General features: G+C 45.4%; 1 protein-coding gene across 1 annotated transcript in view; it reads left to right on the top strand.

Moving 5' to 3' along the window:
- The first annotated feature begins 8,722 nt into the window (after positions 1 to 8,722).
- LOC146007545 (uncharacterized) overlaps positions 8,723 to 25,597 on the top strand; it is a 125,112-nt gene continuing 108,237 nt past the window's right edge. Inside the window, exons 1-5 of the mRNA XM_083145980.1 lie at positions 8,723 to 8,944; positions 17,671 to 17,749; positions 18,890 to 18,997; positions 22,753 to 22,879; positions 23,939 to 24,071. Of these exons, the coding sequence (XP_083002106.1) occupies positions 17,672 to 17,749; positions 18,890 to 18,997; positions 22,753 to 22,879; positions 23,939 to 24,071 (446 nt within the window). The 5' untranslated portion in view covers positions 8,723 to 8,944; position 17,671. The remainder of the gene's footprint in view (positions 8,945 to 17,670; positions 17,750 to 18,889; positions 18,998 to 22,752; positions 22,880 to 23,938; positions 24,072 to 25,597) is intronic.

The following is a 25,597-nucleotide window of genomic DNA, read 5'->3' as shown; positions in this document are numbered from 1 at the left end:
TGCATCGCATCATGACGTCACGCGGCCCACGGAGACGCAGCTCTGTCACTCTGGGGCTGTCCTCTGTAAGTGGCTCTTAGAGATGCATCTCAGACGCCCCTGGCACATGCGCTTTTTTAATTTTTGGGTGCCACAGTGAGCCAGCGCTACAGCATGATTTCTCTCTCTGTGGTGGGAGTTGGCTTTGACATGAGGGGACTCTGGAGCGGCCGGCCCGAGCAGCCTGTCAGTGAGTTGTCACATCATTCTAAATGATCTCTGTGGCGGAACTAAACCTAAACACAGTGCCTGCTGGGTTGCTGTGCAGTGGATGTGGAGGGTGGGAGGCATCTTGTAAAAAAATGTTCAGATCAGTACACACATTTGGAAAGGGGGTGTAACCACGCCCACTTTGCCCATGGTCACGCCCCCTTCTCGCATGTGTACCGATTTCTGCCCTTCAAATGTTGGAGGGTATGGTACTGTAACAAAAAAAATCAGATGGGAAGAGCTACTCTAACAAAACTTTTTTTGTAGCACGAGTTGTCCCTTTATGGGCTATGGAAGGGAGGGCGCAACAAAATTAATATCATTGATATTTCTGCAGGGCTTGAGGTGGATTGAGGGATTTCAGTGTGTCCAGTCTTTGAGTTTGAAGTAATAGAGAAGAGCATGCAAGTGATAAGGTTGTTATCTGAGAGAGGGAAAGTAGTATTGGTGAACTCAGACACTGAGCAAAGCTTAGTGAATACAAGCTCAAGTCAGTGGCCCTCCCGAGGAGTAGAGGAGTCAGTCCATTGGGAGAGGCCGAGAGAGGAGGTTAGAGAGAGTAGTTTGGACGCATGAGCAGCAGATTTTGGGCTACCAATAGCAATGCTGAAGGGACCCATGATGATGGTAGAGATGTCAGAGGAAAGGAAGAAAGGGATCCAGGGCAGGCATAAGAATCTGCCAGAAATGGTGTTGGTTGCCCAGGTGGGTGATAAATAGCTGCAATACGCAGCAAGAAAGGAGTGTAAGTTCTGATAGAGTGTACTTCAAATGGGATACGGTCATTGGGTATAAAGCAAGTTGATAGGTCAACATGGTTCTAGGTCTACATGGGTCTAGGTCGACAGGTCATAAGTTCGACTTAAGCATTAGGTCAATAGTGTCTAGGTCAACAGTCAAAAGGTCGACATGGGGTTTTTCACTGTTTTTTTAGCCGACGTGCCGACAGGTGGTATTTCATGCCCTACCATCCACTAGGGCATGGGGGGGAGAATAAAATAGTGTGACGAGTGCAGCGAGGCCCCGAGCCCGAAGCATTGTGAGCAAATGCGAGCAATGCACTGGAAACTGTGTCCATGTCGACTTTGTCTACATTCAGGTAAAAAAACTGTGAAAAACCCCATGTCGACCTTTTGACTGTCATCCTAGGCTAATGCTTGTGTCGACCTATTGACCTTTCAACCTAAACCCACGTTGACCTAGACCCATGTCCACCCTGTTCCATGTTGACCTAGAACCATGTCACCATGTTTATGATGTTAGCAGGGTTACTAACGTTCCTGAGAGTCAGGTGTCTGCGAGTGGGGGGGGGGGGGGGGGGGGAGCAGCTGGGGCCTGGATTCAGTAAAATGTCACCAGCTAATAGAAGCAGTAGAGAGAGATAGGTGTAGCTGCAGGAGGTTTGTGAATGTTGCTTATGGTAACAGGTTGTGGAGTCTACATGGACTTTGTCGATGTAGAGAGATAAGTAACAATATCATGAGTGTTAATAAAGGGGAGTGGATAATTGAGGCAGAAATGTTTATGGAGGGGTGAATATAATTGTAGTACATGGTATTTTTGAATAAAGAGTTACAGAGGCATAGAGCGCGAAGGCTTGCAATTGTTTATACCTGCTTACGGGTGTTGTTCAGTTGGTCATGCTGTGACCTGCAGTGAAGTCAATGTTTAACGTTGTACAGTTGCCCTCTATTTGGCTAAGCAGACACCAGCCTAGTATGGCTTCATGTAGCAAGGTATCATTGACTATATTTGCAAACACAGGTAGTACAATATGAAATCAGAGTATGGTATTATAATTGCTGTCTCACATATACAAATAGGCAGCATAGTGACAGTGTGATGGCCTTAGAATGCAAGATATGTACATATGTTCTAATATAGAGGTGTTTTTGCATAAGGGTGAAAGGCAGGGTGTTAATGGTGGGTTCTTAGGCACGAAGATGATTCGGAAATGGTTTTCGTCCCGTTCAAGTCCTGAATTTATTGCAGGGTTGCCTACTTTTAAAAAACCATTTCAGGGAGAAAAGTCAAAGCCAGGGAACGCGCCTTGCGTCCCCAGGGGTGGGGCTTGTGACACCAGGGGGTGTTGGCGGCGCCATTGCCATTAACTAACGCATGCGTGGCAGCTGCGGGAGAAAGGGGTCCTCTAAAGGGAATCCGTGAGATGTCCCAGTATTCATAGAGAGTCAGCATTTATTAAGAAATAACATTTATTTATAATCTACCAATAATTTTAGGTCATATTCCTAAAAAAAGTGCAATAAATGGTCTATATGAACTTGAGAACTGACAATCTATATGCAGCAAAGTGACAGGAAAAACAAGGCATGGACTAGAACCTTACCCCACTCCCTAAATGTAACCCCCCCTCCCCTCCCCTTGGAAGTACCAAACCCTAAACCCCCCTTTTCACTGCCTAACCCTAACCTTCCCTTATACATGTGTGTGTGTATAGCTACGATTAAGCTGCCCTGGTGGCTGAGGTTTCTGCCCAGCATCCAGTGGGGCAGAACTGCCGTAATGAGAAGAGAGGTGGCCAGTAAATACATGAAACAGGAACCAGCCATTGTACAAATGTTATAGGCAGCTATAACTCTTCTTCTCCATTCACCTTACCTAAGCCTGACACACACGGCATCCCCTCTATCTTGCAGCCACCCGGCAGCAGTCTCTCCCCGCGCTGTGCTGCACTCTGCTCGTTGGCCTGGTCCCCGCACCACCAGCCAGCAGCAGCAGCTGCAGCAGTATATAGCCGATAGCCGCTGCGGGGACCGGGCGCCGGTGTATGGGGACAGGGTGGCGCAGATCACGCAAGGACAGCAGCTAGCTGAGCTCCAGCCGCTGCGGGAGAAAGGGGCCCTCTTCCGGGAGTCCGTGAGATGTCCCAGGATTCCGGGAGTCTCACGGACATTCCGGGAGAGTCGGCATCCATGATTTATTGTTGCATTGCTTAACCCTTTTAAATAAACCTTTTAATTTAAGAGAGGGGGTTTGGTCGAGATCTTTACACAAAAAAGAGGGGGATTAGAACCCTATTTGGTAAGGGTATATGCCGCTATATTGGAGTCAACTAGCGGGGGTGATATCCTGCCAACTAAGTATAGTAGTCGCAAAGGAAGGAAAGAAAAAAGTAGTTGTAACGGATGCACTCCAAAGAGGAATATTTGAGGTTTATTATCTTATTTATGGAAATATTATCCAAATTAAGTGGGGAATCCTATTAATCTTTATTGATTTGTGGATTCAGGATACACCCACTGCGGTTGCGAAATACAAGAGGTTAAAATCTGTGACATACAACATATATATATATATATATATATATATATATATATACATACATTAAAGTGAAAAAAAAAAGGTAGGAATTGAGTGCTAAATATATTTTTAAAATATAGGTAGATAGGTCTGTGAAATGTGGTGCTTGTTATTTGCTTGGGATTTATATAACCAGGATATATATGGAGGTGGTAGTATTATTTCTATTTCCTTATGGGTATGTGTGTCAATATTCTGCCTCTTATTGGCTTATTTTGATGCACATCATACTCAGATGTAAAATATATCCCTGCCAGACCCTTAATAAACACTTGTTGGTAAATACTTGTGTGTCTCTGGGTTATGGCACCTGCAGGGAGAATCCCGTTCACTGATATGGTTCCAAATATAGCGCATATACCGCAGTAGTGTTATAATAGTGTCTTTTTTAGTATTATGACATATATGTTGCACTCATGTGGTTTTCTATAGGAATTTGAGGTGGGCAATAGCCTCTACTGTAATTTCAGTAATTAGCCCGTTTGGGTGTATTCTGTGCCCTTTGTAGCATTCCATACGTGCTTACAAAATACACACTACTGCATTTGACACACTGTATTATTGATCAGTGTGTCGTTATCGTTTGCCCAGGGTTACTTTATGTAACAATGTTGTAGAGAGGGAAGGCGTTTGATGCTGAGCTGCAATAAGCTCTATTTAGCTGCTTTTGTAATTCTGACACTTGTTGGATCTTATGTGCGGTTGCCTCCTTAATATTGTAGGCAATCCTCCATATACACCGTATAATATGTTCAGCAAATTTTGTATATTACAAATATTGTGTAAAGGGGGTAGGCATTTTTCACTGAGCTACAATGAGCTCTGGTGAATGCAGATATGATGCTGACACCTGCTGGTGTTATAGCAAACTTCCTCCTTATTAATGAGCACAATCCTCTACATACAGTTTTGAGTATTCAACAAGGTTAGGGTCATGAGGCACAAGTCTATTTTGCATTTACAGTATATCAAGGACACATTTCCTACACCATCTATTCAGAGCCCATTATCCAGCTCTATAGACATTGGTTCGAACACGTGTTTCGCTCTAGGAGCTTCTTAACCCTGACCAGTCTATGACTTGACCAGCCTATTCATTTCAATTAAAATGATGGATCCTGTCCATGTGAATGCAATACATCTTATCAAAGACTGACCAAATGTACAAAATATAGTTGCAAAGGGATTCACAGGCCCAAGGCCAGAACAGGGAAATAGGGATGACGTGTTTATGTATTGGTAGCCAGGTGAAGCACTTATTGTTTTATTGATTTTATTATAGTTCTAAATTTGAGTATCATCAAAGTCAAATAGAAACATGGAACTAGTATTACAAAAATAAGCCTTCAAAATATGAGACTGAAGACTGTTACATGGAAACTGAGTATTTATCTAGTGATAGCCTGGTCAAGCATTCATTAATTGATTGTTTTATTCATTCATTTGTTATACTAAAATTCAGAACTACAAAGAAAAGTAAATCGGAGACATGGAACAAATTGTTATAAAACTAACATCCAAATACTGTATATTCATCATTAGTACCGTTTACTCTAAAAAGGGGGACCTAAAAATTATAGTTACTTGATAATGTAGTTAAAATTTAATTTAATTTAAAAAAAGGGTACTTGTTTCCTAGCAGGGCGCCCAGATTTCTTACGAACACTACCGCGATTTTTTAAATGTAATTTATTCACTGCTCTGTTGGCCCCAGGGGATCGCATCGCATCACCCCTCCCACAAAATCGCATGAGATTTTATAGGGTGCGATGCCATGCCATTAGCTATACACTTGTATGACATACAATGAGGTTTTACTGACCGCCACTATCCACGCCACCCCAAAGCGTGGCGAGTGGCGGCGGAACGTGTCCTCCCGACCTTTTCATACCCCCAATATCCACGGCGGCGTGGAGTTGTTTTTATATAGTGTTGCGAGCGCAGCAAGCCACCGAGCCCGAAGCGTGGCGAGCGCAGCAGATTATGTTACATGTATTCCGCGTCCGCGATTTTCTTACACAGAATCGCCGGCTAAGCAATTTGCTTAGTGGGCGCCCTGCTAAGACACAAGTACCAAAAATAGATCCAAGCAGCAAATCACAGGCCTCAAGAGTTAGGACAATAAAATAGATTCAATCAAGGCAGAATCACATTCTAGCCAATGTTGATAACTACTAGTAAACAAGAGTCAGGGCAATGCAAGAGATTCAATCAATACAGAGTCAAATTTTTGTCCATGTTGAGAGCTGCTGTAAGTTAATGCTGCTTTCCCACTGCAGACCAGTTTAAAGTACTGGTAATCTTAAATGGTATTTAAAACGGTATTAGCATTACCACTGCAGCAGATTACCGTTTTAAATACCATTTAAGTACCATTCCCATTGCAGTGAACCGTGTAAAATGTAGAGTGCCTAACCCCCCCCCCCCCCCAGTGTAAAGAGTGACTAATCCCTCCTCCCCCCCACCCCATGTGTAAGGAGTGCCTAACCCCCCGTACCTGCCCTGTGCCCCCACCTCCCCTCCCCTTGTACTTACCTGCACAGGGATGCAGGGCAGTGGGGAGGCAGCGGGGGTCCATGCAGGCTACTGGCAGTCCCTGTGCCTGATGAGATCTAATAGTTCTCACTTTGCGCATATGTAATGAGTGCACGTGCATACTAATGAGCCGCTCATTACATATGCGCATATGTAATGAGCGGCTCTTTATTATGCACGTGCACTCATTACACATGCACAAAGTGAGAACTACTAGGTCTCATCAGGCACTGGGACTGCCTGGAGGCTAAATAACGTTTAAGAGGCATTCCCACTGCCTCTTAAACGTTATTTAGCCGTGTAGGACTCTGCTTTAAAAACGGGTTGAAATACCATTTCGCTTTAAACGGTATTTCAACTCTGGCACTTTCCCACTGCAGCCTTAAATGGTAAATTGCACTGAAAATCGGCAATTTACCGTTTTTTAGCTGCAGTGGGAAAGGGGCATTTCTTAATCATAAACTGATTTAAGCAGCAAATCAAAGGCCTAGAGTCAGGAAAATGCAAAATAATTAATCAAGACAGAGTCAAAACTTAATACAAGTTGATAGCTACTAGGCCTCAAGAAGCGTGACAATAAAAGATTTTCAATGAAGGCAGAGTCACAGCCTCCAGTAGCAGCGGCATAGCGAGGGTAGACTAATGGTACTCCTGTACCTCTAGTGTCTGTCACAATGACAGACGCTAGAGGTGCAGGAAGATCTCTAACAGCTGTCTCCTTTGCAGTGGCAGCCATCTTGGGAGGGGCACAGGGTCTCTAATTGAGCCTCCAAGGCGGATGGGCGGTTGGAATCTGGCAGGGGGAAGGGCGGGCAATAAACAAATGTATTTCCTCCTGGGCAATGCACATTTAGTCCCCCCGGGCAATGAGCATGTAATCCCTCTTGGCAACAAACATGTCATCTCCCCTGGCTACGAGCATGGAATTCCTGGCCATAAGCTTTAGGTTGACATGGGGAAGGTTGACAGTCAAAAGGTTGACATGGGGTTTTTCACTTTTTTTTTTGAGCCGACATGCAGTATAGTTTGGGCACGGTGCTACGTTTCAGTGTCCATGTCAAAATTCGGGACAAAAAAATGTGAAAAACCCTGTATCGACCTAATGACCCTGTTGACCTAACCCATGTCAACCTACAGTCATGTCCACCTTCCTACATATCAAGCTAAATGTATGTCAACCTAATGCTTGTCGACTATCATGCTGTCTACCCAATGATCCATACCCGGTTACAATGTTTTCCAGTAAAACACTGGGCCTGATTCAGGTCCGCTTTCTAAGCAGGGTACATTTGCTGCTAAGCGAGTGGGTTAGCGCCGCCCCGATCTGACTTTAATTTATTTTGGATTCCACCAAAGAGAAGGCGGGCGCTGATGTCATGACGTCCTGAGCAGGCATCGCCCCGCCTGCGTTTCCAGGGGGACGACCATAAAATGCTGGGCGTTCCCCTGTTGCCACCCCCTACACGCCCACGGCCCTCCTTCCCTACGGAGAACTGCTGTTTGCTCCAGGGATCTGCACATGCGCTAATACGCATGTGTGCAGACCCCCCCACCACCATCATTACGGGGCCGACTTTGGCCCCTCTGGACCTTAACGAATCAGGCCCTCAGTGTATGAGAGAGCAGAAACATGACAACAACTCATTTATTAAGGCCAAGGCTTGAGACACTTCCGTGCCACTGTGCGTGGTACCGTATATGGCATTTTGGCAATTACATTTTTTGGGCATAATTAGAAGTTTTTGAGGTGAGTTTTACATCTTCTTTTCCTTTGACCTCTTTAAGTAGATGTTGATGATGTCCTAAGACTGGGTAGATGTTGAAGAAGTCCTATAGACAACTTATTTCTGGGTCGCTTCTGCTCTTCTATCAACTGAACCATCCTGGCTATGGCCATTTTTCCTGCGAATTTGGTAGTCCACCACTGGACTCCGGAAAGTATTAAAAAAATTGATGCAGCATGAACGGTGTGGGCCCCCTGGGACACTGCATCCATTATAGATATGCCAAAGGCCTCTAGGTACTAGTGTGTTTAAGAGGAATTTTCACTTCATCTTGGCATCTTGAGTTTCAACGGGGTCTCTGTAGGGCTCCCAGAGTTGCCGTGGTAGAGGACACAGGGGAATGTCTCTTGGATCAAGGCACTGAGGGCAAGATAGGCAGTGTAGTTGTGAATGTTCATGTTGAAGGTCGCACTGCAGGAGAGAGCCACAACAGGTCCTAGTGCCCATCGGCCCACAGGGAACGTCTATTGGATCAAGGCACTGAGGGCAAGATAGGCAGTGTAGTCGTGAATGTTCATGTTGGAGGTCGCACCGCAGGAGTGAGCCACAACAGGTCCTAGTGCCCATCGGCCCACAGGGAACGTCTCTTGGATCAAGGCACTGAGGGCAAGATAGGCAGTGTAGTCGTGAATGTTCATGTTGGAGGTCGCACCGCCGGAGAGAGCCACAACAGGTCCTAGTGCCCATCGGCTAAATGACCAATACAGAAGAAGAGGTCAGTGTTCCTCTCTAACAAATGATTCTGGTATTATTCCAACGAAGACTAAATTGTAACCAGATAACACACATTGGTAAGGTGAATTCCCCATTGCTTTACTTACATAGATTACAATCTGGATGCAAGACCAAAGTTGAATTAGTCCCGTGTTTGTTATTTCGTAAGACTTCGTCAGCATTAAAGTGGATTAATATTTTACAAATGTCTTTGTCAATGAACATTTCTTGTCCTGAAAACTTACCTTATTGTTTTACCATATGTGACACTTATTAACACCGGTGGAATAAAATCTAGATACCGACCTAAGTCGCCTGGTGTGGGGCTGCGTTTGACAGAGGTAAGGTGAAAATTGCATCCTATAAATGTCATGACCAATGTTTACAGTTTGCCTGCGTATATAATCCTGTGTGATCTCTCCTGTCTGGTGTCCTGCATGTCATTCTGTGTGCTCTGTCCTGCCTGGTGTCCTGCATGTCATTCTGTGTGCAGTGTCCTGTCTGGTGCCCTGCATGTCATTCTGTGTGCTCTGTCCTGCATGTCATTCTGTGTGCACTGTCCTGTCTGGTGTCCTGCATGTCATTCTGTGTGCAGTGTCCTGTCTGGTGTCCTGCATGTCATTCTGTGTGCAGTGTCCTGCCTGGTGTCCTGCGTGTCATTCTGTGTGCTCTGTCCTGTCTGGTGCCCTGCGTGTCATTCTGTGTGCAGTGTCCTGCCTGGTGTCCTGCATGTCATTCTATGTGCTCTGTCCTGTCTGGTGTCCTGCATGTCATTCTGTGTGCAGTGTCCTGTCTGGTGTCCTGCATGTCATTCTGTGTGCACTGTCCTGTCTGGTGTCCTGCATGTCATTCTGTGTGCAGTGTCCTGTCTGGTGTCCTGCATGTCATTCTGTGTGCTCTGTCCTGTCTGGTGTCCTGCATGTCATTCTGTGTGCTCTGTCCTGTCTGGTGTCCTGCATGTCATTCTGTGTGCACTGTCCTGTCTGATGTCTTGCATGTCATTCTGTGTGCAGTGTCCTGTCTGGTGTCCTGCATGTCATTCTGTGTGCACTGTCCTGTCTGGTGTCCTGCATGTCATTCTGTGTGCAGTGTCCTATCTGGTGTCCTGCGTGTCATTCTGTGTGCTCTGTCCTGTCTGGTGTCCTGCATGTCATTCTGTGTGCAGTGTCCTGTCTGGTGTCCTGCATGTCATTCTGTGTGCTCTGTCCTGTCTGGTGTCCTGCATGTCATTCTGTGTGCACTGTCCTGTCTGGTGTCCTGCATGTCATTCTGTGTGCACTGTCCTGTCTGGTGTCCTGCATGTCATTCTGTGTGCAGTGTCCTGTCTGGTGTCCTGCATGTCATTCTGTATGCTCTGTCATGTCTGGTGTCCTGCATGTCATTCTGTGTGCAGTGTCCTGTCTGGTGTCCTGCATGTCATTCTGTGTGCAGTGTCCTGTCTGGTGTCCTGTGTGTCATTCTGTGTGCACTGTCATGTCTGGTGTCCAGCGTGTCATTCTGTGTGCAGTGTCCTGGCTGGTGTCCTGCATGTCATTCTGTGTGCTCTGTCCTGTCTGGTGTCCTGCATGTCATTCTGTGTGCAGTGTCCTGTCTGGTGTCCTGTGTGTCATTCTGTGTGCACTGTCATGTCTGGTGTCCAGCATGTCATTCTGTGTGCAGTGTCCTGGCTGGTGTCCTGCATGTCATTCTGTGTGCTCTGTCCTGCCTGGTGTCCTGCATGTCATTCTGTGTGCAGTGTCCTGTCTGGTGTCCTGTGTGTCATTCTGTGTGCACTGTCATGTCTGGTGTCCAGCATGTCATTCTGTGTGCAGTGTCCTGGCTGGTGTCCTGCATGTCATTCTGTGTGCTCTGTCCTGCCTGGTGTCCTGCATGTCATTCTGTGTGCAGTGTCCTGTCTGGTGTCCTGCATGTCATTCTGTGTGCAGTGTCCTGTCTGGTGTCCTGCATGTCATTCTGTGTGCAGTGTCCTGTCTGGTGTCCTGCATGTCATTCTGTGTGCAGTGTCCTGTCTGGTGTCCTGCATGTCATTCTGTGTGCGGTGTCCTGTCTGGTGTCCTGCATGTCATTCTGTGTGCAGTGTCCTGTCTGGTGTCCTGCATGTCATTCTGTGTGCAGTGTCCTGTCTGGTGTCCTGCATGTCATTCTGTGTGCAGTGTCCTGTCTGGTGTCCTGCATGTCATTCTGTATGCTCTGTCCTGTCTGGTGTCCTGTGTGTCATTCTGTGTGCGGTGTCCTGTCTGGTGTCCTGCATGTCATTCTGTGTGCGGTGTCCTGTCTGGTGTCCTGCATGTCATTCTGTGTGCACTGTCCTGTCTGGTGTCCTGCATGTCATTCTGTATGCTCTGTCCTGTCTGGTGTCCTGCATGTCATTCTGTGTGCAGTGTCCTGTCTTGTGTCCTGCATGTCATTCTGTATGCTCTGTCCTGTCTGGTGTCCTGCATGTCATTCTGTGTGCGGTGTCCTGTCTGGTGTCCTGCATGTCATTCTGTGTGCAGTGTCCTGTCTGGTATCCTGCATGTCATTCTGTGTGCAGTGTCCTGTCTGGTGTCCTGCATGTCATTCTGTGTGCAGTGTCCTGTCTGGTGTCCTGCATGTCATTCTGTGTGCAGTGTCCTGTCTGGTGTCCTGCATGTCATTCTGTGTGCAGTGTCCTGTCTGGTGTCCTGCATGTCATTCTGTGTGCAGTGTCCTGTCTGGTGTCCTGCATGTCATTCTGTATGCTCTGTCCTGTCTGGTGTCCTGCATGTCATTCTGTGTGCGGTGTCCTGCATGTCATTCTGTGTGCGGTGTCCTGTCTGGTGTCCTGCATGTCATTCTGTGTTCACTGTCCTGTCTGGTTTCCTGCATGTCATTCTGTATGCTCTGTCCTGTCTGGTGTCCTGCATGTCATTCTGTGTGCAGTGTCCTGTCTGGTGTCCTGCATGTCATTCTGTATGCTCTGTCCTGCCTGGTGTCCTGCATGTCATTCTGTGTGCGGTGTCCTGTCTGGTTTCCTGCATGTCATTCTGTGTGCAGTGTCCTGTCTGGTGTCCTGCATGTCATTCTGTGTGCACTGTCCTGTCTGGTGTCCTGCATGTCATTCTGTGTGCACTGTCCTGTCTGGTGTCCTGCATGTCATTCTGTGTGCAGTGTCCTGTCTGGTGTCCTTCATGTCATTCTGTGTGCACTGTCCTGTCTGGTGTCCAGCATGTCATTCTGTGTGCAGTGTCCTGTCTGGTGTCCTGCATGTCATTCTGTGTGCACTGTCCTGTCTGGTGTCCTGCATATCATTCTGTGTGCACTGTCCTGTCTGGTGTCCTGCATGTCATTCTGTGTGCAGTGTCCTGTCTGGTGTCCTGCATGTCATTCTGTGTGCACTGTCCTGTCTTGTGTCCTGCATGTCATTCTGTGTGCTCTGTCCTGTCTGGTGTCCTGTGTGTCATTCTGTGTGCACTGTCCTGTCTGGTGTCCTGTGTGTCATTCTGTGTGCACTGTCCTGTCTGGTGTCCTGCATGTCATTCTTTGTGCACTGTCCTGTCTGGTGTCCTGCATGTCATTCTGTGTGCTCTGTTCTGTCTGGTGTCCTGCATGTCATTCTGTGTGCTCTGTCCATTCCAAAAATAATAATACTGATATTAAAAAAACAGGATCTTTCTTCGTGTTTTGGATCTGGATTGGTTTTGGCAAAACCACCCTTGCGGGTTTTGGTTTTGGTTTTGGATCTGAATTTTTTTGGAAAAATGCTAAAAATTGCTAAAATAACAGAATTTGGGACTGTTTTTGCCCCTAAAGTGTTATTAAGCTCAATAACATTAGTTTCCACTCATTTCTAGTCAATTTTGATCACTTCACAGCTCACAAAATTGTTTTCATTTACTGTAGTTGGCCCAATTTCCCCTGTATGAGTTTCCTGCGCAGCCGCCGGTCTGTGCAGAGACTGACTTCTAATCTGCGGCAAGTGTTTATCTGTTCTGATCAGTTTAAAATCTAATAAGACCCCTATCTGTCGTGATCAGGTTGATGAACTCTGGAAACATTACCAGTTGCCTCCTTATCCATCACCTAATGGGTGGAGGGGAGGGGGGTAATTGGTGGCAGATAACCGAGTTCCTCCACCTCTCTAGGACCCTGGTTTGGAGATCCCTATCTAGTCTACCCTTATAGACCCCTATCTAGGTTGTGAGTTCTATCAGTCTGCAACATCTGTCACCCAATTTACCGCTAAGGTTAATTCGTTTGATATAACTGGCTAGGCGTGTGTTCCCTTACCTCCCTCACCACTTCACAACTTCACGTGTGTCCCTCCCAAAGCCACACACTCGGTCTAATTGGATGACCATCCCCAGCTGTTTGGACTTCCTCTCCCCACCATTCATCCATCATATCCAAAAAAATATTTATTGCTCCAAAGAGCCAAAAAAAGACGAAAAAAGAGCAAGAAAAAGATTTGCTGCGGCTCTCCCACCCAGCCATCCATCCGGGACATCCCATCCAAAAAAAGAAGTACGATAGGAATGGATGAGACCATGGATGTCCATGAGGACATATTTTCATCCATAATGGATGATGTGGAGAGAGAAATCACCCATCTCCCCACCATTCATCTATCAAAGAGGTAAAAAATTGGGACGCTACAAACAGCCAACAAATGACGCAGAAAGAGGTGCAAGTAAAAGAATTGCTGGGGCCCTCCCACCCAGCCATCCATCCGGGACATCCCATCCAAAAAATAAGTACGATAGGAATGGATGAGACCATGGATGTCCATGACGACATATTTTCATCCATAATAGATGATGTGGAGAGAGAAATCACCCATCTCCCCTCCATTCATCCAACAAAGATTTAAAATTTATGACGCTACAAAGAGCCAACAAATGACGCAGAAAGAGGTGCATGTAAAATAATTGCTGGGGCCCTGCCACCCAGCCATCCATCCATCCAGGACATCCTATCTAAAAAAGAAGTACGATAGGAATGGATGAGACACTGGACACAGGATATATGTCGTCACACTGGACAATGGATATATGTCATGCTGGACACAGGAAATATGTCGTCACACTGGACAATGGATATATGTCACGCTGGACACTGTATATATGCCGTCACACAATGGTTAGATGTCACACTGGACACTGGATATATGTCGTCACACTGGACACAGGATATATGTCGTCACACTGGACACTGGATATATGTCGTCACACAATGGTTAGATGTCACACTGGACACTGTATATATGTCGTCACACTGGACACAGGATATATGTCGTCACACTGGACACTGGATATATGTCGTCACACAATGGTTAGATGTCACACTGGACACTGTATATATGTCGTCACACTGGACACAGGATATATGTCGTCACACTGGACAATGGATATATCTGTCACACTGGACACTGGATATATGTCCTCACACAGGACATATGTCATCACACTGGACACAGGATATATGTCGTCACACTGGACACAGGATATATGTTGTGACTCGTGACACTGGACAATGGATATAGGCCGTCACACTGGACACAGCCCCTTGTATTACTACAGCCCCTGTACACAGTGTACTACTTAGCAGCACTGCAGCCCCTGCGTGTGAGCACTGCAGCACTGAGTTAGTTAAATCACACAACACAGGGCTCAGGGCTAAATAAATCACAACACAGGGCTTAGGGCTAAATAAATCACAACAGGGCACGGGCCACAGGACAGCCCCTGGACAGTGGACACTGCATCCCCTGCGTGTCAGCACTGCAGCACCTAGTTAGTTAAATCACACTACAGGGCTCAGGCGTATAAACAGTCACTGACTCTCACTCAATACAAGTCTACAACACAGTGCACGGAGCACAGGGCAGGTCACGGAGCACAGCATGGCACGGAGCACAGCACAGGGCACACGGAGCTTCCCAACCACCCTCTTCCCTCTCCAAGATTGGAGTGAAGATGGCGGGGCGCGCGTGCGTCTTTTATAAGATCCCGCTCCTGCGAGCGCGATGATGACGTTTTGCCTCGTTTTCGGTCCGGAATTGAGGCGGGAACTCCCGAGCCGCCTCGGATCCTGACCCGGATCCCGAGATTTGGATCTGCCGGATGACGGGGATCCGGACCCGCTCATCTCTAATATATATATATATATATATCACCATTCCAAAAATCAGTAGACCTCAGATCAATGTGGTTGACTACATCGAGTGCCATACATAGTGCCAGCGGCTAGTGTCACAGAGAGTGCACAGGTAAGGAGCAACAATGATGTAACTAGAGACAAGAACAGTGCTACCAGCATTACGAATATGGCAGTGGCTACTGATTGGCTACCATACGGAAGCGCCGGCTCCTGAGTAGCTAGTACAGCTGCCCCATTCATAATGTTGTTGCTGTCCACGTTTCTAGTTACATCATGACTGCTAAATAGGCGTTGTGCATAAGTTAAGTGAGGTAGTGCATAAGATAAGTGAGGTAGTGCATAAGATAAGTGAGGTAGTGCATAAGATAAGTGAGGTAGTGCATAAGATAAGTGAGGTAGTGCATAAGATAAGTGAGGTAGTGCATAAGATAAGTGAGGTAGAGAAGAAACAAAAAGTATAAAATATGGAATAAAATAAAATAAATAATTAAATAAAAGTTGGGATGAAATAAACAATAAATGGCAGTGGCCTAGACTGGCTGTCGGTGGTTGGTGGAATGCTGACGGCCATTCTGCTCCCTGCTGCCAAGTCCTTTCTTATGCAGCTCTGGCTGCCGTCGGTGTAGTGCTGGGTGGCTGGCAGTTGGTGCGCGGCTGGCAGCCCTTGTGTTTCCGGCTGCTGTGTCCCCCCACAGGTGGGTACGGCTGCTGCTGGCCAATGACATCAGGCAGCTACTTCTCCAGCTGCTGGGGGGAATGCAGGGTGTGGTAAAATATCGTCCAGGGACTGCAATAGCAGCAATGCCGCGTATCGTGGTTTAGACACTTTTGCTTTAATAATGGCTGGTACAGTAGCAAAGCTGCCACCCTTGCCCCATTTCTGCACAGGCCTAGACCCTGCCTGATGGCGGCCCTGGCCCTGCAAGTCATTCTGTGTGCTCTTTCCTGTATTTTTCTGGTATGATTTGTCCAGCATACATTGCTATGTCTTCTGTTTTATATTCATTCTATGAGGTCTCTTGTGCATGGGTGTTCTGTACTGTATATGATTTCCTGTGTATGGGTGTTCTGTACTGTATATGATTTCCTGTGTATGGGTGTTCTGTACCGTAGGTGGTCTCCCGTGTATGGGTGTTCTGTACTGTATGTGGTCTCCTGTGTATGGGTGTTCTGTACTGTATATGATTTCCTGTGTATGGGTGTTCTGTACTGTATATGATTTCCTGTGTATGGGTGTTCTGTACTGTATGTGGTCTCCTGTGTATGGGTGTTCTGTACTGTATGTGGTCTCCTGTGTATGGGTGTTCTGTACTGTATGTGGTCTCCCGTGTATGGGTGTTCTGTACTGTATGTGGTCTCCTGTGTATGGGTGTTCTGTACTGTATGTGGTATCCTGTGAATGGGTGTTCTGTACTGTATGTGGTCTCCTGTGTATGGGTGTTCTGTACTGTATGTGGTCTCCTATGTATGGGTGTTCTGTACTGTATGTGGTCTCCTGTGTATGGGTGTCCTGTACTTTATGTGGTCCCATGTGTATGGGCGTGGTGTACTGTATGTGGTATCCTGCACATGGGTGTTCTGTACTGTATGTGGTGTCCTGTGTATGGGTGTTCTGTGCTGTATGTGGTCTCCTGCACATGGGTGTTCTGTACGGTATGTGGTCTCCTGTGTATGGGTGTTCTGTACTGTATGTGGTGTCCTGTGCCTGGGTGTCCTGTACTTTATTTGGACCCATGTGTATGGGCGTTGTGTACTGTATGTGGTGTCCTGTGCCTGGGTGTACTGTGTTTTATGTGGTCTCCTGTGTATGGGCGTTCTGTAATGTACTGTATGTGGTGTCCTGTGTATGGGTGTTCTGTACTGTATGTGGTCCCATGTGTATGGGCGTTGTGTACTGTCGAAAAAGAGGGGGTTTGAGGACTGCGCTTATCCCAGTATATGTGATTGCAGCTGAGTAGGTGGTATACTGCGGAATACCTTGGGTGATGCTAGACAGAAAAAAGGGGTGTACTCTGCGCGATCTCACATATGTTCTAATAGCAAAATAAAACACTTTCAATCTGTGTTGGTTTTTTTAAAAATATATAGGGTGAAATGTAATAGGGTGAGATATTCAGAAAGTGAGAGATTTGGTAAGAAATCTCCAGGTGTTTTTTAAAGTGGCAATCATTTACTCTGCACAGCCAGTTTGATTTTGAAGTGTAAATGATTACACTTCAAAATCAAACTGGATGTGCAGAGTAAATGATTGCCGGTTTAAAAAAACCTGGAGATTTCTTACCAAATCTCTCACTTTCTGAATCTCTCATCCTATTACATTTCACCCATAGAATTTATTTGTTTTATCAATTAATGTAATGGATGTCAGAAAAAATTAATTCATACAATAATAAAACAGGTTATACTAATACCGGTATACACACAGGGGGTGGTGTGACAAAACAAAACAAACTCACATTTAACATATAAAATGAATGGATATATAGATCCTCCTTGGATGATAAGCAATGTCTATTGCAATTAGCTTATGTCCTTAGGTTTCAAAAAGGTCAGTTAGCGCTTCAGTATCTGTGCACTGGGGTAGTAGGTACTATGTCCAAATTGTAGTGCTTACCAGGGTGCTGTAGTGGCTGAGGGTCTGCCGGCAGACTTCCCAAATAGGTGGTGTGCGATGTCCTGCACAGTCCTGTATGGGATCCAACCTTCTTCAGATCGACTAGTTTCACCTCTCGGCTTCGTCAGGATGCTGAACGGGTATGGTGCCCCAGCTAGTTGTGTACTGTATGTGGTATCCTGTGGATGGGTATTCTGCACTGGATGTGGACTCCTGTGCATGTGCCCACACCTCTCCTCTAATTTCACTGACCATTGCTAATCATTGATATCAAAAGTAGATCTCTGTTGGCTCCTTGTAAATCTTTCAGTGTAAAATGTTGTATTGTGTTTCTAGAATGCTCTACCTGACCTGTTCCTCCAAGCTGGCCACACTGAGAAGACTCCTGGACAAGAGCTTCCCAGAGTCACTGAAGGTAACATAACATTGCAGATTCGGAGAGATTCATTTTTTTTAATACTGGGCAGACACTGTACAATATATATAAGACGTTGTTGAGATCTGTGTCTGATTACATTGATCATCATAAGTGTATACTGTATACCTTAATCTCCATCCAATTCATCTTGTATTAAATTGGTTGGTCGCAGAATGAGCTGCATGTTTAATAAGATACCACAAATGATGTTTTTTTGTTGCATATACCTATGTTAAGATGTGGATTGTATGGTCAGTGTTAGGCTGTGGATCAGTGTGTATGGCTAGAGTTAGCTCAGTGTGTATGGTTAGAGTTAGGTAACATCTCGGTGGGTATGGTTAGAGTTAGGTAACATATCGGTGGGTATGGTTAGAGTTAGGTGGTGGCTCAGTGTTTATGGTTAGAGTTAGGTGGTGGCTCATGTGTATGAATTGAGTTAGGCTGCGGCTGTATTTTTTGTTAAAGTTAGGATGCAAGGGGGGGTGTATGGTTATGGTTAGGCTGCGTGGCGGTGTGTGTATGGTTATGGTTAGGCTGCATGGGGGGTGTCTGGGGGTGGCTCTTAAGGTTTGAGCACATATACAGTACTTTAGTGGCTTCTTTACTCCTCACTGCTCTGGTTCCGGGATCAGTCTCTCGTGGCCGCCTCAGTTTCCATGATATGGCCTGGTGTGTCCACAGTCGCTGACCGTAGCTGCAGAAGAAACTGGGACCCATTGTCCTCATGGTCATGGTATCCTGGATAATTTTACACCTTTAGCAGCCTCATGGGGGTGAGCGGACAACCCTTCCGACACATGGGGGTCAACAGGCGGTGGTATTCAAAGGAGAGCTCAAAGATACTGCACAGTAAGTGAGCTTGTGCTTGGCGTACCACAGTGGCATGAAAATTCAGTAAGCATGGCAGCTGGCCTGCAGTGAAGTTTTGGGCAGATGTCAACCAGCCGGGCAGATGGGCCACTGGACTGGTCAACTGGGAAGTTACCCTGTATTCCGGTAGAGAAATACGACCCTGTAGAGGTCTGTGTGCACTGAACACCCTTCATACATTATAAATTATACACATATGATACTGTATATAATAAAGTAGCGATATGTATTTCATCTGAAAATATTCTCATCATCTCTGTCACGCAGGTGTGTGGGGCTTTGCATCATGTCATCCACAATAACCCTTTCAGGCTACAGGTTCTGGTGGACCAGTGGCCAGACTTCACTTCTGTCATATGTCGCCCCCAACTGGAGGTGAGTTAAAAGAAAAAGGAAGAGGTTTGTGTCAATGGATCAGTAATTTAGTATGGCCATTGAAATGGTTCACTATCGATGATCTCCATCAAAGGTGTACTCATACTTAACATCGATGGCAGGAAACCATCTATTGAAACTTCAGTGACTTAAACCATTGAGGGGCATCAGACATTCACCCTCGATGGCAAAACTATGAGCCAATAGTGGCAATCCATTCATGACCAATGAACCCTCCTGGGTTCCACCAATTTCCTTACTGATATGACCAGGAGCCTGGTTTGCATCATTAAACAATGAAGTAAAGATTACAATCAATATATATAACTACACCTTTAACACCCTGGGTCTAATTCAGAGGTGCACGCAAACCACAGGCAATGATAATGTAGGTGCTGTTGAGTTGATATTTGCTACTGCACAGATTTTAAATATCATGGAAACCACTTTGGCACATGCATTACCCCAGGGGTCAGGAAACTTTTTTAGCTTTCACCACAAAATATATTTAGATACGCCGACGTTACCCCCTTGATTTGAACGGAAGGAAATCCTATAATTGTAATACATACTGTACTCCCAGATATTGATGATATATCCTGCTAGTACGGTACACAGCCTGGCAGCATTGATGATGATGACGTTGATTACCATGTATGGCTGTGTGGGGTACAACATTTGTGACACACACAGCCATACATGCTAATCATTACCATCTTCAATGGCTGCCGGGCTGTGTGTGGTATAGCCATTGATAATGTGACGTCCAGGCAGCTATTAGTGTGTGTCAGTATTACAAGATGATATAGTAACAGTCTGTGCAATGTTTTCCCCTAGACTAGTAGTAGTAGTAGTACGTTTATTTATAAGGCGCCACAAAGTGTCCGCAGCACCGTACATAGCAAACATGATGGTATACCTTGATGAGAGCCTATAACTACGCAAGAAACTCTGCGCTGCAGTGGCAGTACAGACTGCACGATGCTGACATGGTACAGCAACTAGTCGACTCTTCTGAAGAAGCGGGCGGACTTGGAGGCGGGGCCCGGGGCATCATGCAGGGAAGCATGTTATATACAAGGGCCTGGTGCACTGCACTGCGTCAGGTCCTTGTACACTACAGTACTGTAACACACACAGCCATGCATGCATATAGAATATATATATATATATATATATATAGATTATATATGCAATGCAATAAATGAAATTCCTGGGGGTAATGGATGGTCATGCTGCATAGATTCATATGCATGCCCGGCTGTGTCTCGGCAGCGCGACCATCTATTACCTCCAGGAATGTTTTTTTTTTACCTCATTTGGGGTCATTTACCCCTGTTCCCTGACCACTGCATTAACCTGAGTGCACACAACATTGGGTAATTATGTATAGGAGAGGCATAGTGATGAGAATTTCTCACCGGTTTCTGGGGGTGTCCTAAAGGGAATGCAATAATATCCTGCAATGCACTCCATTGGTTGGTGGACTCATGTTACAGATGTATATGGACCCTTTTGCATTGTTTTTGGCATAGTTTTTGCAAAACCTCCCTCAAGTCAAGGGCATACCTACCATAGGGGCAGGGGGCCCAGAACTGAATTGGGACCATCCTCACTGTGTAAGTTACATGTGTCATATACAGTACATTGCCCATCATTGGTTGTGAAATAGGGGCCCTTACAAACTCACAAACATCTAGTCATGCCCCTGCCTCAAGTGTTTTGGTTTTGGCTTTGATTTTGGCAACAAAAACCACCCCGGAATCTAAGTTCTGGTTCAGTTTTGGATTTCTTTAAAATTCCAGGTAAAACATTAATTTTAAGTAATTTCCACTCTCTTGTCACCACACGGCAGCTCACAATATTGGCTACAACAAGTTGGCTGTTGTAACTAAGGGCCTTATTCTAGTTCACTCTTTCTGACAAAATCCTTCTTAGATGGACAAAACCATGTGCACTGCAGGGGGGCAGATGTAACGTGCAGAGAGAATTACATTTGGGTGAGTTATTTTGTTTCTGTGCAGGGTAAATACTGACTGCTTTATTTTTACACTGCAATATAGATCTCACTTTAAAGTAAAACCCCACCCAAATCTAACTCTCTCTGCACAAGTAACATCTGCCCCACCTGCAGTGCACATGGTTTTGTCCATCTAAGAAGGATTTTGTCAGAAAGAGTGAACTAGAATAAGGCCCTAAGCGACAGAGCAGCAGCACAAACACACAGCATTTTACAAGAATAGAGCTCACCTAGAAACCATGTAATGGCAGGCAGGATGGCAATTTAATAAACTATGCAAACCCATAGAATGTTTTCATTAATCAAGAACTAGATCAGAGACCGAGGGCAGTACAGGGAGTACATGTAGTGGGCAGGTGGAGTACATGGAGTGGAAGCAATGTAAATGGTGGATTGATTGATTAATTAATGAGACGATTGATTTATTAAATTAAACTAAACAAAGGACAATAGAAAAAACGGATACAAATCACGAACTCAAATGTGAGGATTTTTTTTATTAGAGTGCAGTTCGGTTCGGTTTGGATCTCCCAAATAAATTTAACACGAACCGAGTCCCGGTCCAGATCTTTTCATAGTTCAAGATTCAGAGTTTAAATTGGAATTACAAGTTTTGAATTTTAAAAAAAATGTATGAAATTTCTATAAACATTTATAATTTTTTTATTTTTAGTAGCGAAAAATCGAATCCAAACCAAAACTCTTAAAGGTGGTTTTGCCAAAACTGATCCATCCAGCAGATCACTGTCCTCAGAAGTCAGAACAGAGATCAAGGGGTATACAGTATTTACTAAAGATCGATGTTGGTGGATTTAAAATCAATATTTATCAATTTTGGGCTTCCATTGCTAAAACACACATTTACTGACCGAATAATTTTTATATTAATTCTTAAATGTTAGCAAATATGTTTTCTAGCCCTGTAAGGCCAACGTCAATTAAGATCGATATTTAAATTAATCATAATCGTCCAACATCAACCAAAATTGACTTGTAGTAAAAATAGTCCCAAGTGTGAAATAGCTGGGTCACCTTAGACAGGGGGGGGCCCTCCCTCTTGTCATTACTGGTCACAAACTGCAGAGGAGAATATTACACTTTAAAACAGAGTAATGGCAGTATAAACTTGTTCAGTGGGTAACTGCAGGGGGGGGGATTAATTATATATATATACACACCACATGAAAAGGCTATGTTTGTCCCTCTATACCTTACGCTGTAGGAGACCTCACAGGCTCAGCTCTGCCTCTGATTAAAAACCCTCCCATGAGAAGGCTGCTGCTGCTGTCCTAGACGGGTCTGAGATGCATGTGATGAGCTCCACCAATCAGAGCTCAGCACAAGGCTCTCAGCCTCTGACCTCTTGTGTAAAGTCTCATGGGACTTAGTCAACGCCCAGTAATGCACTGCACACGTGTGCAGTCAGTGTACCATGGCTCCAATAAGTAGATTCTAAATGGTTGGGTTAGTTTTGTTGGAAGCCAATTGACCTACCAGTATATTTTTGGATTGTGGGAGGAAAGTGGAGTTCCCGGAGGAAACCCACGCAAGTACGGGGAGAACATACAAACTCCGCACAGTAAGGGCCACATTGACAAAAGGTCAATATGCACTACAGAAGGTCGATGTTGGCAAAGGTTGACAGATGCCTAAGGTTGGCAGGGCATTGTTGACACAATAAAATATTTTTATTTAGGACAATGGTAGTAATTTAAAAAACTCTCACCCTCCCTAGGAAATGACAGACCCCTTGGATCCTTACACCAATACATACTATATCTTCAGTAAAGACCCCCAGAGCTTGCACCAGATGTTGCAGCATCCCCAGGCTGTGAACTGGAAGCAGGAGTTACAGATACAAGGTGAGTAGGCTTCTGTGGGAGATGCATATTAATGATGACTCGAAAACAAGACCTCAGCACTGTTCATACTGCAAAAATACAATTTAGGTAAATGCTATAGTCCTTTGTTAACAAAGAAGTGTCCTCTGTCCGTTGACTAGAGTTCTACACTTCATACTTCTTAGCTTTAAGGACCCCTCCTCTGGGAGATACCACTCTGGAGGACCAAGGGGTAAATTTACTGAGATGGGAGTTCTATTGAAGATGGGATGTCGCCCATTAATAACCAATAAGATTATATCTGTTATATTCTAGAAGGAGCTAAATAAACAAGAAGTAGACATCCTATCTTCAGTAGAACTCCTATATTACTAAATTTACCCCTAAGTGTGTCGATCCACAACGAAACGCATCAGTTTAAAAAAAAAATGAATTTCTGCTTTATCTGGTTCCTTCATCTGTTAAAATCCCTTAGCCAATAGCAGCAGAGGGTTAGACGAATAGAATGATGGTGAGAAAGACCACCCCCTTACCAACTTAATTCTTTTGGTGGATAATTTGCCTGCAGCACATGGAGGCACCTCCCAGACAATTTGTCTTGCTACATTGTCCCTTAGTTCCTTCCGTGCTGCCAATCACTGCTAATTGGTTATAACTAGAGATATGCAAGTTCAGATTTACCCATTTACCTGGATCTCAAAACGGGATCATATTGGCTAGCCGGCCGTCACATGTTTTTAAGCCAAAACATGTGACAGCCTATAGCCAATAAGATCCTGTTTTGAGATCCGGGTAAATCCGAACCTGCACATCTCTACTACTAGAACGGTAGGACCCCCACCTGGAGACTGCATAGAGGAGCAGCTGCTCAGAAAACAGAAATTGACCCCCTCCCAGCTCCCCCGGGGGTAATTTATATTTTGATAAATGTAAATGTTCTTCACCATATTCACACTCAAACAATTTCTGAGCACTTTATTTAAAAAAAAATGTCAGTTAAGTGGTTAAAATTGATATTTATCAATGAAAATAATTTATTATATTTCAACGAATTATATGAATATACATTCTGTATTATAGGGTGCCAGCCACAGTTGGGGGAGGTGATTCAGGAGGCCAGTTCTACTTATGGAAGCAAAATGCACATAACAAGTCACCCATTATACGTGAAGGATAAGATAGAGGAAGAGAATCTGAAGAACCACCCAATAAGGTACAATAAGCCAAACATTGCCATACTAATGGGCAATTTCGATAAAAACAGACCCTGGACAAAAAAATTCACAAAAACACAAATTCTCACTTCCATGTTTTATGTATTTTCTGTCTTGCATCATATAGTGATTGCCACACTATTACTATTACTTTGCACTGTAAGGTGTGCTAATGTTTCTAAGTAAGCCTTGTATGCATTACCGACAAAAGCTAAACATTTATATATTGCACAGTGTTTTATGGACATCCCCATTAAACCACTGGGTGCTCCCCTGGGAACGCAGGTGTCGCATTGCCTAGAGTGCATGACTTTGCACAAGGGGTCAGAGGCTTGTGCTTATCTCTGCTTGGTGGAGCTCATCATATGCTTCTCAGGCCAAAGGAGGCAGCAGCGGCCTCATTATGGGAGGGTTTTTAATCAGAGGCAGGGCTGATCCTGTCAGGGCTCCTACAGAGTAAGGTACAAATAGACAAACACAGGCTTTTCATGTGGTATATATATATATATATATATATATATATATATATATATATATATATACAGTCCAAACTCCGGCACTCCCCAATCTGCTGCTTGTATTTCTTACCCCGGTGCCTTCCTTGGGAATTTCTTCCCTATGCCTGAATCACCGTTTATATATATATACTAGGTGATTCATCGCGCCCTACGGGCGCTCTTCACACCGTCGTAAGGGGCTGCGCCCCCTTAATTTGTGAACGTTTGTATATGAGAAAGATGGTTAGAATTGTATGAAAGATGCCCTGTATTGCAACTTAGGTGTCCGCGAATCGCGGGAGGGGGGGTCGCGGAGGGTGCCGCGAATTGCAGGAGGGGGGGTCGCGGGGGGTGCCGCGAATTGCAGGAGGGGGGGTTGTGGGGGGGTGGATGCTGCGAATCGCGGGAGGGGAGGGATTGCAGAGAATCGCGGGAGGGGGGTCGCGGGGTGGGTTGCCGCAAATCGCGGTAGGGGGGTTACGGGGGCGGGGGTTGCGGCGAATCATGGTAGGGGGGGTCGCGGGGGGTGTGCCGTGAATCACGGGAGGGGGGGTCACGGGGTGGGGTGCCGAGAATCGCGGGGGGGGTGTGTGTGTGCCGTGAATCGCCACAAGAAAAAATCAACACAGAAAGGTCAACACATGTAAATGTTGACATAAGTGTGGCACTTCATTGGTGTCCATGTCGACACATGAGAATGAATACGAAAATATTCAAAAAATGAAAAAAAAAAACTTCAAAAACTCATGTCAACCTTTTTCATTGTCGACCATAGCCATGTCAGTGTTTTCCATGTGCAATTTAATTCTGGAGCTGCCGCGAATCACGGGGGTGCCGCGAATTGCGGGAGGGGGGGGTCGCGGGGGTGGGTGCCGCGAATCGCGGGAGGGCGGGGTTCACAGGGGTTCCGGTGGGGGGTTGCCGCGAATTGCGGGAGGTGGGGGGTCACGGGGGGTGCCGCGAATCGCGGGAGGGGGGGTTGCGGGGGGGTGTGACGCGAATCGCCACAAGAAAAAATCAACACAGAA

This window comes from Crinia signifera, chromosome 6 (genome assembly GCF_055691185.1).
Source record: "Crinia signifera chromosome 6, ASM5569118v1, whole genome shotgun sequence".
NCBI lineage: Eukaryota > Metazoa > Chordata > Amphibia > Anura > Myobatrachidae > Crinia > Crinia signifera.
Note: the sequence above shows the minus strand (reverse complement) of the source record. Positions and strands in the feature narration are given on the sequence as shown.